Below are 14,074 nucleotides of genomic sequence, written 5' to 3' on the forward strand. Positions count from 1 at the left end.
CATTTTTCCCTTCCTTCTCCTAATGTCCTCCATGCTATTCCTTATGTTCCACAAATAAGTGAAACCATATGATAATTGACTTTCTCTGCTTGACTTATTTCACTTAGCATAATCTCCTCCAGTCCCATCCATGTTGATATAAAAGTTGGGTATTCATCCTTTCTGATGGTTGAGTAATATTCCATCGTATATATGGACCACATCTTCTTTATCCATTCATCTGTTGAAGGGCATGTCGGCTCTTTCCACAGTTTGGCTATTGTGGACATTGCTGCTATGAACATTGGGGTGTATATGGCCCTTCTTTTCACTACATCTGTGTCTTTGGGGTAAATACCCAGGAGTGCAATTGCTGGGTCATAGGGTAGCTCTATTTTTAATTTTCTGAGGCCCTTCCACACTGTTTTCCAAAGTGGCTGTACCAACTTGCATTCTCACCAACAGCGTAAGAGGGTTCCCCCTTCTCCACAACCTCTCCAGCATTTGTTGTTTCTTGCCTTGTCAATTTTTGCCATTCTGATTGGTGTAAGGTGGTATCTCAGTGTGGTTTTGATTTGAATTTCCCTGATGGCTAAAGATGATGACTTTTTTCATGTGTCTGTTAGCCATTTGTATGTCTTCTTTGGAGAAGTGTCTGTTCATGTCTTCTGCCCATTTTTTGACTGGATTATTTGTTTTTTTGGGTGTTGAGTTTGAGAAGTTCTTTATGGATCTTGGATACCAGCCCTTTATCTGTAATGTCATTTGCAAATATCTTCTCCCATTCTGTTGATTGCCTCTTTGTTTTGTTGACTGTTTCCTTTGCTGTGCAGAAGCTTTTTATCTTAATGAAGTCCCAAAGTTCATTTTTGCTTTTGTTTTACTGGCCTTTGGAGACATGTCTTGAAAGAAGTTGCACCTTAGCCCCTTTCTACTCCATTATCACAATGATCTTATTATTGTGTAAGTCTGAGCACATCACTCCTCTGACTCCTCTGTTCCAAACCCTCCAGTGGTTTCCCATCTTAATAAGAGCCAAATGTTTTAAAATGGTGTACAAGGCTCTGCAGGATCTGTATGCCAACTTTTCTCTCTGATCTTATCTCCCACTGCTCTCCCCCTCACTCACACTGTTGCTGCCATATTTACCTGTAGACACTGTTCCAGTTTCTTTGCATATCTTGGCATGCTCTTGCCCTAGAGAGCTGCTTGTTCTACAGGTCTTTACTCAAGTATCACCTCAACGAAGTCTTCCCAGGTCAATCAAAAATTCCAAATCCTGTCCTGCCTCACCTGCCCCCCCACAACATTCCCTACCCCCATCCTTGCTTCTATTTTCTTCTTCACTCTTATCACTGACTAACATCCAGAAGAGCATCTCTTGAAAAGGCTAAGAGCTTGGACTCTAGAGTGAGACCTCCTAAATTTGAATTTTTGACCCATCATTCTTGTTGTGTAACCTTGGGCAAACCTTTCACCTAAAAGAGATGGAAGCTGATGGATAAATTCTTTCCTTTTTCTCCTCCAGGAGAGACACTCCTAAGATCACTGTTTAAATGGCTTCTTGGAGGAGAGCTTGATAGCACATTCTTATATTGGCTTTCCTTCCTTTCCTGCTTGTCCCTGGGACTGCACATCCTAATAAGGTAATAGCACATAAGCCATTTGCCTCAGGTTCTGCCTTCTGAGGAGACCAAGCAGAGACACCATTATCCACATGAACTATAAATGGAAGAAGTTTCCTAAAGGGGATACCCAGAGGAGGAAGAAGTCAGGAGGAAGAATACCAATACCCAGAAGAGGAAGAAGGCAGGATAGGCAGGCAGAAAGCTCAGACAATCACTACAGGGGTGGTCCTACTGTCCTAGCAGTGTCTAACTGACATGACAAAGATAAAGATACAGGTGGGTTGGGGAGGCATGCTGGCTTGTTAGACTAATACAGAACAAGATGCATGGCCATTAGTTTATGGAAAAGGAGACCATTTTTTAAAAGTTAGTATAATACGAAAAATTTACTAATTTATATTCTCTTAAAAAATTTTTAGAATCTTGCAATTATATTGAACAATTAATCACATAGTACAAAAAAGGGGTTTTAAATAAGTTATAAACAAAGTCTGGAGTTGTGGAAATTAATTATTCTGAAATGGCATCCAATTAAAATGCCCTAATTTGTTTGTGAAATGAGTGGGTAAATAACATTAATTGCATTTAATTAGGAGAAAACAGTATACATAAAAGTTTAAAAATCTCATGAGTAGAGTCTTTTCCAGTCTAGTGTTTTTTTTCCAAGTTAAATTCTAATTTTTTTTATTTTATTATGTTATGTTAGTCACCATACATTACATCATTAGTTTTTGATGTAGTGTTCCATGATTCATTGTTTGCGTATAACACCCTGTGCCCCATGCAGAATGTGCCCTCTTTAATACCCATCACCAGGCTAACCCATCCACCCACCACCCTCCCCTCTAGAACCCTCAGTTTGTTTCTCAGGGTCCATAGTCTCTCATGGTTCGTCTCCCCCTCCAGTTTCCCCCCCCTTCATTTCCTTTATATTTTAACACAATGTTTTGTTTAGTAAACATGTTCATAATAATGGCATACAATGAGGTTAACTTATCACACTTCTAAATAAGTAAAATTTGAATTAATAAAGTCTTTCCATATTCCTGACCTTCACTGAGGACCTTTTACCTGTATGGAATTTAAGTCGCAAAGGGCAGACTATGAAGTGTTTATATAGACATGTATCTATATTATGAATGGAGCAACATGGGGCCGCTCTCCCTTACTAGAGTTACTGGAAAGAAATATGTTATGACAAACTCATGTATAGTTTCATTTGAGATGTTCCAATTATCTAAGATTTCACTTAATGTGAGGGATGGTGAAAGAATGGATTTGCATAATTTCTTTAAGAAGTAAGTTGAGGACATACCTGTAACTCTTTTACAACAAAGATATTAAGCATTTCAGAGCAAATCAACATTTGCAGGAGTTTTAGACATAAAAGATCATGAAACTAGAGCTGGGAGAGATGGGAGAGATGAGGGCGAATAGACTTCTCATTAAAAAATTACTGTCTCATTGACTGGAAGTCCTAGCCATAGCAATCAGGCAACAAAAAGAAATAAAAGTCATCCAAATTGATAAGGAAGAAGCAAAACTTACACTATTTATGGACGACATGATACTCTACATTGAAAACCCAAAAGACTTCACCAAAAAAACTGCTAGAAATGGGGTGCCTGGATGGCTCAGTTGGTTAAGCATCCGCCTTCAGCTCAGGTCATAATCCCAGGGTCCTGGGATTGAGCCCCACGTCAGGCTCCCCAAGTCTGTTTCTCCCCTGCTTGTGCTCTCTTGCTACTCTCTCTCTCAAATAAATAAATAAATAAAATCTTTTTAAAAATCTGCTAGAACTGATAAACAAATTCAGTAAAGTCACAGGATACAAAATTAATTAACAGAAATCTGTTGCATTTCTATACACTAATAATGAAGCTGCAGAAAAAGAAATTAAGAAAACAATCCCAATTACAACTGCACCAAAATAATAAGATACCTAGGAATAAACCTAACCAAAGAGGTGAAAGACCTGTACTCTGAAAACTATAAAACACTGATGAAAGAAATTGAAGATGATGCAAAGAAATGGAAACACATTCCATGCTCATGAATTGTTAAAATGTCTATACTACATGAAGCAATCTACACATTTAATGCTATCCCTATCAAAATACTAACAGCATTTTTCACAGAACTAGAACAAACATTCCTAAAATTTGTACAGAACCACAAAAGACCCCAAATAGCCAAAGCAATCTTGAAAAAGAAAAGCAAAGCTTGAGGCATCACAATCCTGGATTTCAAGTTATATTACAAAGCTGTAGTGATCAAAACAGTATGGTACTGGTACAAAAATAGACACACAGATCAATGAAATAGAATAGAAAACCCAGAAATAAACCCACAACTTCAACAAAGCAGGAAAAAAATATCCAATGGGAAAAAGTCTCTCTAACAACTGGTGTTGGAAAAACTGGACAGCAACCTGCAAGACAATGAAACTGGACCCCTTTCTTACACCAAACACAAAAATAAATTCAAAATGGGTTAAAGACCTAAATGTGAGACCTGAAACCATAGAAATCCTAGAAGAGAACAGGCAGTAACTTCTCTGACATCAGCTGTAGCAACTTTTTTCTAGATATATCTCCTAAGGCAAGAGAAACAAAGCAAAAATAAATTATTGGGACTACATCAAAATAAAAAGCTTTTGCACAGCAAAGGAAACAATCAACAAAACTGAAAGGCAACCTGTGGAATAGGAGAAGATATTTGCAAATGACATATCCAATAAAGGGTTAGTATCCAAAATATAAAAAGAATTTCTAAAACACCCAGAAAACACCTAGAAAAACAAATAATCCAGTTAAAAAGTGAACAGAAGACATAAACAGACTTTTCTCCAAAGAAGACATACAGATGGCCAACAGAAACATGAAAAGATGTTTATCATCACTTATCATCAGGGAAATGCAAATCCAAACTACAAGGAGATACCCCCTCACACCTGTCAGAATGGCTAAAATCAACAACACAGGAAACAACGGTGTTGGCAAGGATGCGGAAAAAAGAGAACCCCCTTGCACTGTTGGTGGGAAGGCAAACTGGTGCAGCTACTCTAGAAAACAGTATGGAGGTTCCTCAAAAAGTTAAAAATAGAACAACCCTATGATCCAGCAATCAGTCTACTGGGTATTTACCCCAAAAATACAAAACAAACAAACAATAAAAAAAAAACCCACTAGTTCAAAGGGATACATGCACCCCTATGTTACAGCAACATTATTTACAATAGTCAAATTATGAAAGTAAGCCCAAGTGTCCACTGAGTGATGAATGGATAAAGAAGATGTAGAATATATATATTAAATACACACACACACACACAGACACACACAGGAATACCATTCAGCCATAAAAAATGAAATCTTGCCATTTGCAATGACATGGATGGAGCTAGAGAGTATAATGCTAAGCGAAATAAGTCAGTCAGAGAAAGACCCAGATACCATATGATTTCATTCATATGTGGAATTTAAGAAACAAAACGATGAGCAAAGGGGAAAAAAGAAAGAGAGAGATAGAGAGAGGGAGAGAGAGACAAACCCAGAAACAGATTCTTAATTGTAGAGAACAAACAAATTGATTAAGGAGTACACTGGTCGTGATGAGCCCTGGGTGATGTATGAAAGTGCTGAATCACTATATTGTACACCTGAAACTAATATTACACTGTATGTTCACTAACTGGAATTAAACTAAAAACTTTAAAAAGTTACTCTCTCATTGAAGTCTTGGTATAAAATAGCTAATATTTCCCTCTTTCTTTCCAAACCATGGAAGGGAAAGGCAAGAGGAACAAGATGCTCCCTTGAGGTTAGTCTGTGAGAGCTATCAATTCATAGATGTACGATGTGGAACTTAGATTTTTTTTTTTCAATATTGCATGCATCCTGTATTTCTGGTAAACTTATCTGGACTGTGCTGTCATAGCTCCTAGTTATTTTTAGATCCTTTCACTTCCTAAGCTCTCGTGGAAGTGGGAACCACTACAGACATTGGCTTTAGCGCCCCTGTAGCATTGTTGACTTCAGAGGGCTTCCTTTGCCTTCCAGTTAGATGAAGTAAGCCGAAGGGTCTTCTCTTTAACATGAGACATCACAGAACCCAATCCAAAGAAATGAAAAATTATCTTGGGTTTCAAAACTTTCCAAATCTATGACCAATCACTGGCAGTTCTTTGTTTAAGCTACTTTAACCCTTGTTCTGGTGTTTAAGGCACTTTTACTTCATCATCTATGGAAATAGAAATATGCTACCAGGATAATGAAGGACAACAAAAACATGGATAATTCATTAATAAGCATGGAGTGCTGTTTCTTCCCCCCACATTTTCACCATTGGAATTCTTATGTTCCCATTAATTTCTTTATTGGTTTTCTCTGTGTTCACAATATTCCATGGCATGGCTGGATTTTCAGGAGATGGGCTTTAGTGCTCCCTTAAACGGATAATTCTGCTTTTTCTCTCTCTCATGACAAGAAAAGCCTGTGCTTCTTTGGGGAGTCCAGCTCTTAACTAGTGATCTAAAAATCTTAGTCAAACTGGTCCTCCTTCATCTATTTGTTATTAATAAACTAATAGATTCTTCAATTTCCTGTCTTGGGCCTTCTTACACCTCCCTTTTATACCCTTATAGTACCAGATAATAATCATAATCTCTTAACAAATTACTAAAATGTGTACTTTTAACTATTTTGTTTAACATGGGCCTCTTCTAATAGTCATATTTTAATTTAATAATTTGGAAATTTTAGGGGCACCTGGGTGCCTCAGTTGGTTAAGCATCTAACGCTTGATTACAGCTCAGGTCAGATCTCCAGGTTATGAGATTGAGCCCCGCCTCGATCCCAAGACCCCAGGACCCTGAGATCATGCCCTGAGCCAAAACCGAGAGTCAGCTGCTTAACCGACTGAGCCACCCAGGTGCCTTGCAGGATAGTGTTACTTAGATGGATTTCTTATATTCAGTATTTGACTCCATATTCAGGCCCATTCAGACAATCAGGCCAGATAACTTTCTGACCATATGACTGAATGAACTGACTCAACAAACAGCCTTGATTTCTGAGGCACTAAACTTTTTCTGTGAGGTTCTCCTTTCTCCCTTCTTTGTCTTTTATTCATCAAGTCTGCCTTCTTCCTTTTCTGGTTCCTTTCTTTTTGACACACAACCTATACTTCTTAAACTGTAGGCTCCATGAGGGTAGCAACCATTATCTCCTTCTTTGCTCTGTCTGCATTGCCTAAATGTATGATAAATAATGGTTAGATAAGTCATAAGTTTGGAAGATTAAATCTGGAATAAATTTAATACATGTGTTTATAGTGACCAAAGTGTTCTGAATCCCCACAACATGACGGTCATATTTCTTATATTTATTCACTGTAGTTTATTTACCTGGAAAGTCCTCTCAAGCAAAATATTAATTGCATTTCATTATACACTGATAATATCATCTTTTTACGTTAAAAAATCTATTGTGTAGGAACGGGACTGGAAGAAAATATGGTTCATTCAGATAAACTGGATCCAGACTTTAAATGAAATAGATTGTATTTGAGTAAGAACTATTTGAGTTCCCTGCTTGGTAAGTATTTTTTTCTCTTCCTCAAACATGGCAAGAAGTAACTGTACTCTTAGGCTGAGTCATTTTGAAATACATGGTCAATTTGTCTTACTTTAGCTAATTTAGTGCCTTAGTCCTTTCCCTTTGGTTTAAAAGTGAGGACCAGAATTTTGTTGGGGTACAGTCTTATCTCTCCACCCAAAAGCTATTATTCTGTTTGAATGGCTATAGAACTTTGGAGTAGTCCATTTCTATTCCTAAGACCATTTAGTTGTCAAATCTCAGGCCATTAACAAAAATGTATCTTTTTAATGGTAAATTTTAAAGGAACCAGGTTAACCTAGGTTTCCTAATATAATTACCATACATAATTTAAATCAATTAATTAATTAACCAAATTACTTATATACTGAGGTTTGAAAATGTAAGCACAATATCTGTGAAATTTGCAGTAATTATAATTTTTTCTCTTTTCCTTTATAAGAAAGAATACTTCCTTGTAAGGCATTCCTGTCCACCTCCCACCCCATTGGGTGATGGAAACTTGATATTCCAATTAGAGGTGTTCCAATTTCTGCCAATTTAAAACAGCGTTTTTTACTTGTCTTTTAAGCTGTGTCCTTTTGTATACGTATTCAACCAAACTGAAGTTTCACATTTCTTACCAGAACTGTTTTTTTTTTTTTTTTCCCAGGGATATACCTCCTCCCTTCCAGTTCAGCAAACTGTATACCCTTGGGATAGGGGTCCACAGTCTATATGTGAGTACTTGGCCTTGATCCTCAGAGGCCTCTAAGTATGTGCCTTGTGCTCTTTGGCCACCGGGCAAACAGCTGGCATCTGACCACCACCAGTTAAGGTGTAAATTATCCTGCCTGCTCTGTTTTAGCCTGTTTTTCCTGAACCTCTGGAGAAAAATCTACAATTAGTGCAATTCACAGTTTTGGGGTTTTTTCCTTGGCTTATTCTGGGGCTATTGGTCTCTCGGTGCCACTTCCCCACATTTGGCTCCATGTTGGCGCTCACTACAAACCCGAGTCTCAGACACATAATTCACCTAGCCACTGGTCAGGCTGCCTAACCCTCAGCCTCTGGTATTTTGAAGAACTCCTTTCTCACTCAACAAAACTCAGCTATCTAAACTGTTGCTTTACTACTAAATATAAGAACCTCTAAATGTAAGTCTAAATATAAGAACATCTTTTTTTTTTTTTTTTTAAAGATTTTATTTATTTATTTGAGAGAGAATGAGAGACAGAGAGCATGAGAGGGAGGAGGGTCAGAGGGAGAAGCAGACTCCCCGCTGAGCAGGGAGCCCGATGCAGGACTCGATCCCGGGACTCCAGGATCATGACCTGAGCCGAAGGCAGTCGCTTAACCAACTGAGCCACCCAGGCGCCCTAAATATAAGAACATCTTTGGGGCTTAAGTAATGACTTCTTGGTTTCAGACTCCATCTGTCTTTTTCCTAAAGTGCTGAGACTCATTTAATCAGTGAAGAGGCACAGGAAATTGTGATTTAAGGGGAAAGAGAAAACTTGATTGAAATCAGAAAACATGACAAAACAACTAAAAAATCAGAAGAAAATATTTTTTAAAAATCTTTAGAGCATATCATTGACATAGCAATAAAGCAAAGTATACTAAGGACCCAGAGAGGTAAACAGAGTGCTGAAACTGGATTTTATTTTGAGGAAATTTGCCAAAACCCAATGAACTTGAGTTTCTGTTTCCATGGTCTTGCAGGGTAAGGACACAGGAGGCAAATTTCAGGGCCTAGCCAAGGTGGGAGATCTAACAGAAAATTCCCCTCATAAAACAAGAGTCACAGGCTAAATTTCATTGAAAAGGCAAGCCAGAAATAATACCCTCCAGGTGGCTGCAAGTAAACTAGATTGTCTCAATCATTTTCTCTTACAGAAGAGAAAAATAATCTTCATGGAGAATCATAATACAGGCTGACCCTCTTGTAGTTTAAAATACATGAAATAAAGAGGAAGAGAAAATTAATTATCTGAAAGAAATATGCCTGAAAACATGATGCAAAAATGTACTGTAAAGAGACAAAGACATGAAAAATATGAAAGAGAGGTTAAGAGACATGGAGGTCAAAATAAGAAGCTCTAGCTTACATGTAATCAGGGTTTTCTGTAAAGAATGGAATGAGGGGATATAAAGAGAGAATATTTGATAATGGGTGATACATTTCCAGAAATTCTGCATAATACCAATCCACAGAGTCTGGAACCCGAAGCAGGAACAATAAAAAGAAATTCTCTCTCAGACATTTTGTGGTGAAACTGAAAAATACCAAAGGAAAGGAAAGATACTAAAAGCAGTCAGAGAAAAGAGAGATTGCCTTCAAAGGAATAACATTTAGAATGATAGATGACTGCTGGATAGCAACAATAGAAGGTAGAAGTCAGTGATGACATCTTCCATTTGCTAATGAAAATACCTTATATAAAGGAGGGCAAAAAGACATTTTCATATAAGTAAAAACTGAGTTTGCTACCAATAACTAAAAGAAAGGTATATGAGGTTGAAGGAAAGTAATCACAGGTGGAAGAACTGAGATGTAAGAAGGAATTATAACAAGAAAGAGGAAAAAATGGGGTTAAATCTAAATAAATATTTGCTACCTATAATGATTTAATATTTTGTGGAAGTTTTTAAAAAAGATAAAATTCTTAATGTCTTGAGGAACCTCCATGCTGTTTTCCAGAGTGGCTTTACCAGCTTGCATTCCCATCAACAGTTTAAGAGGGTTCCCCTTTCTCCACATCCTCGCCAACATTTGTTGTTTCCTGTCTTGTTAATTTTTGCCATTCTAACTGGTGTAAGGTGGTATCTCATTGGGGTTTTGATTTGTATTTCCCTAATGGCTAGTGATGTTGAACATTTTTTCATGTGTCTGTTAGCCATCTGTATGTCTTCTTTGGAGAAGTGTCTGTTCATGTCTTCTGCCCATTTTTTGACTGGATTATTTGTTTTTTTGGGTTTTGAGTTTGAGAAGTTCTTTATAGATGGGATACCAGCCCTTTATCTGTAATGTCATTTGCAAATATCTTCTCCCATTCTGTTGATTGCCTCTTAGTTTTGTTGACTGTTTCCTTTGCTGTGCAGAAGCTTTTTATCTTGATGAAGTCCCAAAAGTTCATTTTTGTTTTGTTTCCCTTGCCTTTGGAGACATGTCTTGAAAGAGATCGCTGTGGCCAATGTCAAAGAGATTACTGCCTATGTTCTCCTTTAGGATTCTGATGGATTCCTGTCTCACATTTAGGTCTTTCATTCATTTTGAGTTTATCTTTGTGTATGGTGTAAGAGAATGGTCCAGTTTTATTTTTCTGCATGTGGCTGTCCAATATTCCCAGCACCATTTATCGAAGAGACTGTCTTTTTTTCCATTGGATATTCTTTCCTGCTTTTTTGAAGATTAGTTGACCATAGAGTTGAGGGTCCATTTCTAGGGTCTCTCTTCTGTTCCACTGATCTGTCTGTTTTTGTGCCAAGATGCCTTTCAACAGATGAATGGATAAAGAAGATGTGGCTCCTATATACAATGGAATAATACTCAGTCATCAGAAAGGATGAATACCCACCATTTGCATCAACATGGATGGAACTGGAGGGGATTATGCTAAGTGAATAAGTCAAGTAGAGAAAGACAATTACCATATGGTTTCACTCATATGTGGAATATAAGGAATAGCACGGAGGACCATAGGGGAAGGGAGGGAAAACTGAATGGGAAGAAATCAGAAAGGGAGACAGACCATGAGAGACTCTGGACTCCAGGAACAAAACTGAGGGTTACAGAAGGGAGGGGGTTAGGGGAATGGGGTAGCCGGGTGATGGGTATTAAGGAGGGCATGTGTGGTGATGAGCACTGGGTGTTATATGCAAACAATGAATCATGGAACACTATATCAAAAACTAATGATGTAATGTATGGTGATTAACATAACATAATAAAAAAAAAGAACTAAAAAAAAAACTAATGATGTAATGTATGGTGATTAACGTAACATCATAAAATAAAAAAAACTAATGATGTACTATATGCTGGCTAATTGAACATGATAATAAAAATAAATAAATAAATATAAAAAGATAATATTCGTGACAATAATAGCACATGTTACAAATTGTGTGATTGAAGTTAAGGTTTTCTAATGTTCTTGATTATTTGGGAGAAGAGTAAATGCATTTGTTAACTTTAGATTTTGATCATTTACATATGCAAGCTGAAACATTCTGAGTAATAACAAATGGAGTGTACAATTTCCAAACTAGTAGAGAGGAAAATGTAATGAGAAAAAAACATCAATCTAAAAGAACATAAGAATGGAGAAAAAATGAAACACAGGAAAGGCAGGACAAATAGAAAGCAAATAATAATCCAAATATATTTGTTATGGCAATAAATAGACAAGACCAAATCCTTTAGTTTAGAGATAAAGTTTGTCAGATAATTGTTTTTATATTAACTGTATGCTGATTATTAGAGACCCTCCTAATGAAGAATATAAAAATATAGAAAGTAAAAGGATGGAAAGAAGATATATTAAGCAAATAACAATAATAATAATAATTAGCTGGGCTATTTCTATTAATATTGCATAATTGAGATTTTTTCCTAGAGCTAGAAGAGTCTCTACATAATGATAAAAGTTTCAATTCACTAGGGAAAAATAATATTTCTAAATATGTATGTGTCTAAGAACTAAATTTCAAAATACATAAAGTAAAATTTGACAGGCTACAAGAAGAAATAAGTTCATTTTCATAATGAAAGACTTAAACACATCTTTCTAATGAATTGGTACAAAAGCAGCATTAATTGATCTCTTGAACCTAACAACTATAATTTTAAAAGATTGACGGAAATTTTCAGAAAATTGAGCACATACTGGCCTAAAAGGAAACCTCAACAACCACCTCTTACACTAAAAGATACAACCTCATTAAGTTGTCCACTGGGAAGAACTGGCCACATGTAGGTAAGCTTGTTCCAGAGAGGATTTTCAACTCTGGAATGTTTCCACTGGCCTGGCTTATTAGTCCCTTCATGTTTTATGGCCCACCTAAAACAAAATAAGAGACAAAAAGGAATTTAGTAAGATTAAATATCACTTCAAAATATTTTTAAAAATCAGGAAAAATTGGCAATGTCATACCTGACACTGGAATTTGAGGCAAAAGTCAAAGTGAACAATTATTTTATAATAACAATGACATAAATAACAATACTAAGAGAAAAAATCAAACAAAACTTTTTAGACATTCAAAGAGAAACTGACATAAACACAATTATTGTGAGAGACATCATTATAAGACCAACAGATTATAAACCACCAGGTAAATTTTTCTAGGGTAGCAAATAAGGATATGAAATATCTGACTGGTACAACTAATAAATGTAAGTATGTTCATTTATTTATATACATTGTAGCTTACTAACAGAAAATACGTTTCTCAACAATTCTTTGAACATTAGTATTTGCCACATACTAACAACGTGAAACTCCAATAATATAATTTAAAAAACACATTCTCGGGGCACCAGGGTGGCTCAGTCAAACATCTGCCTTTGGCTCAGGATCAGGTCCTGAGTGGGGCTCCCTGCTCATCAGGGAGCCTGCTTTTCCCTCTTCCCCACTGCTAGTGCTCTCTTTCTCGCTCTCTCTCTCAAATAAATAAATAAATAAAATCTTTAAAACAAACAAACAAAACACATTCTCTCTCCCCAAATACTATTATACCATATAAAGAAAAAAATAATATGATCAATAGCTGTTTAGAAAGCAATGAAAACAATCATGAAATCATATAATCTAGAATTACATTCAAAGGTAAATTCATAATGTTAAGTGCTTTTTTTTAAAAAACAGCCAAATTGAGGAGAACTAATAAACATTCAAGTCAATTATTTTAAAGTATATATAAAATTGTCCCATGGAAAATAGATAAAGGAAATAATATTCAAATAGAAATAAATAAATTAGAAAATAGAACATCAGTAGAATGGTTCAAAGAAATGTTTTTGAAATAAAAATAAAATAGTAAATCTATTGCAAATAAATCTAGATTAATATAATACAAACCAAACAGAAAACTGAGCTAAATATTTGGCATAGAAAATATTGAAAGAGTGTATTATGCACGTGTAAGTTAATAAATGCAAGAATTCTAATGAAATAAATGATTTTTCTTAAACCTCATAGATTTGAAACAGAAAATAAAGAACATGCCCTTGCTCACATAACTTCACAGGTCATGGAACAGATCATTTTCATGCTATATAAAATATTTTAAACCATAACTATATGGAAAACTAGTTAATTTATTCCATGAAGAAGAGAGAAGCTTCATAATAAAGTCTATCACTGGTAATTTAAGAAGTAAGACAGTAATTTTACTTAAAATTAAAGACGTAAAATTCCTTAATCAATATTAGCCAATAAAATTTAACATTATGGCAAGAGAATAATCACTGTATATAGTAAGTCATACTGAGCCTAGAGAAGAAATGATGGACATTTATTAATATAATAAATCATGGATTAATGAGTGAGAATACAAGAAGCAAACCATCACTTATACTTTTCGAGCATATGTGATGGTCACCTGAGCCTAAAAGTTTTCTGAAATAGCCTAGCCCCAATCAGAACCATCTGCAATACTCAATCTCCCATAAGCTTGATGGAAATTCTTGGGGCCTGGCAGCAAGGGGTGGGGTGGCAGGAAAGACCTGTTCCCTACCAACATGGAACCAGGTGGAATCAAGTTGAGGGCTCTTATAAACCAGGGCATATAGCCCCTGTGTTACCTTTCTCTTCTCCCAATGAAATCATGTTTTAGTTTCCCACAATGCCTCCCAGAGTGTTA

The 14,074-nt window shown here is 36.1% G+C and overlaps 1 protein-coding gene across 1 annotated transcript in view; it reads right to left on the reverse strand.

Annotated features, from left to right (window-relative positions):
* Window positions 1–14,074, reverse strand: part of DCDC1 (doublecortin domain containing 1) — a 465,966-nt gene that overhangs the window by 72,723 nt on the left and 379,169 nt on the right. Inside the window, exon 21 of the mRNA XM_032415097.1 lies at window positions 12,147–12,270. Coding sequence (XP_032270988.1) covers window positions 12,147–12,270 — 124 coding nt within the window. The remainder of the gene's footprint in view (window positions 1–12,146; window positions 12,271–14,074) is intronic.

This window comes from Phoca vitulina, unplaced genomic scaffold (genome assembly GCF_004348235.1).
Source record: "Phoca vitulina isolate PV1807 unplaced genomic scaffold, GSC_HSeal_1.0 scaffold16, whole genome shotgun sequence".
NCBI lineage: Eukaryota > Metazoa > Chordata > Mammalia > Carnivora > Phocidae > Phoca > Phoca vitulina.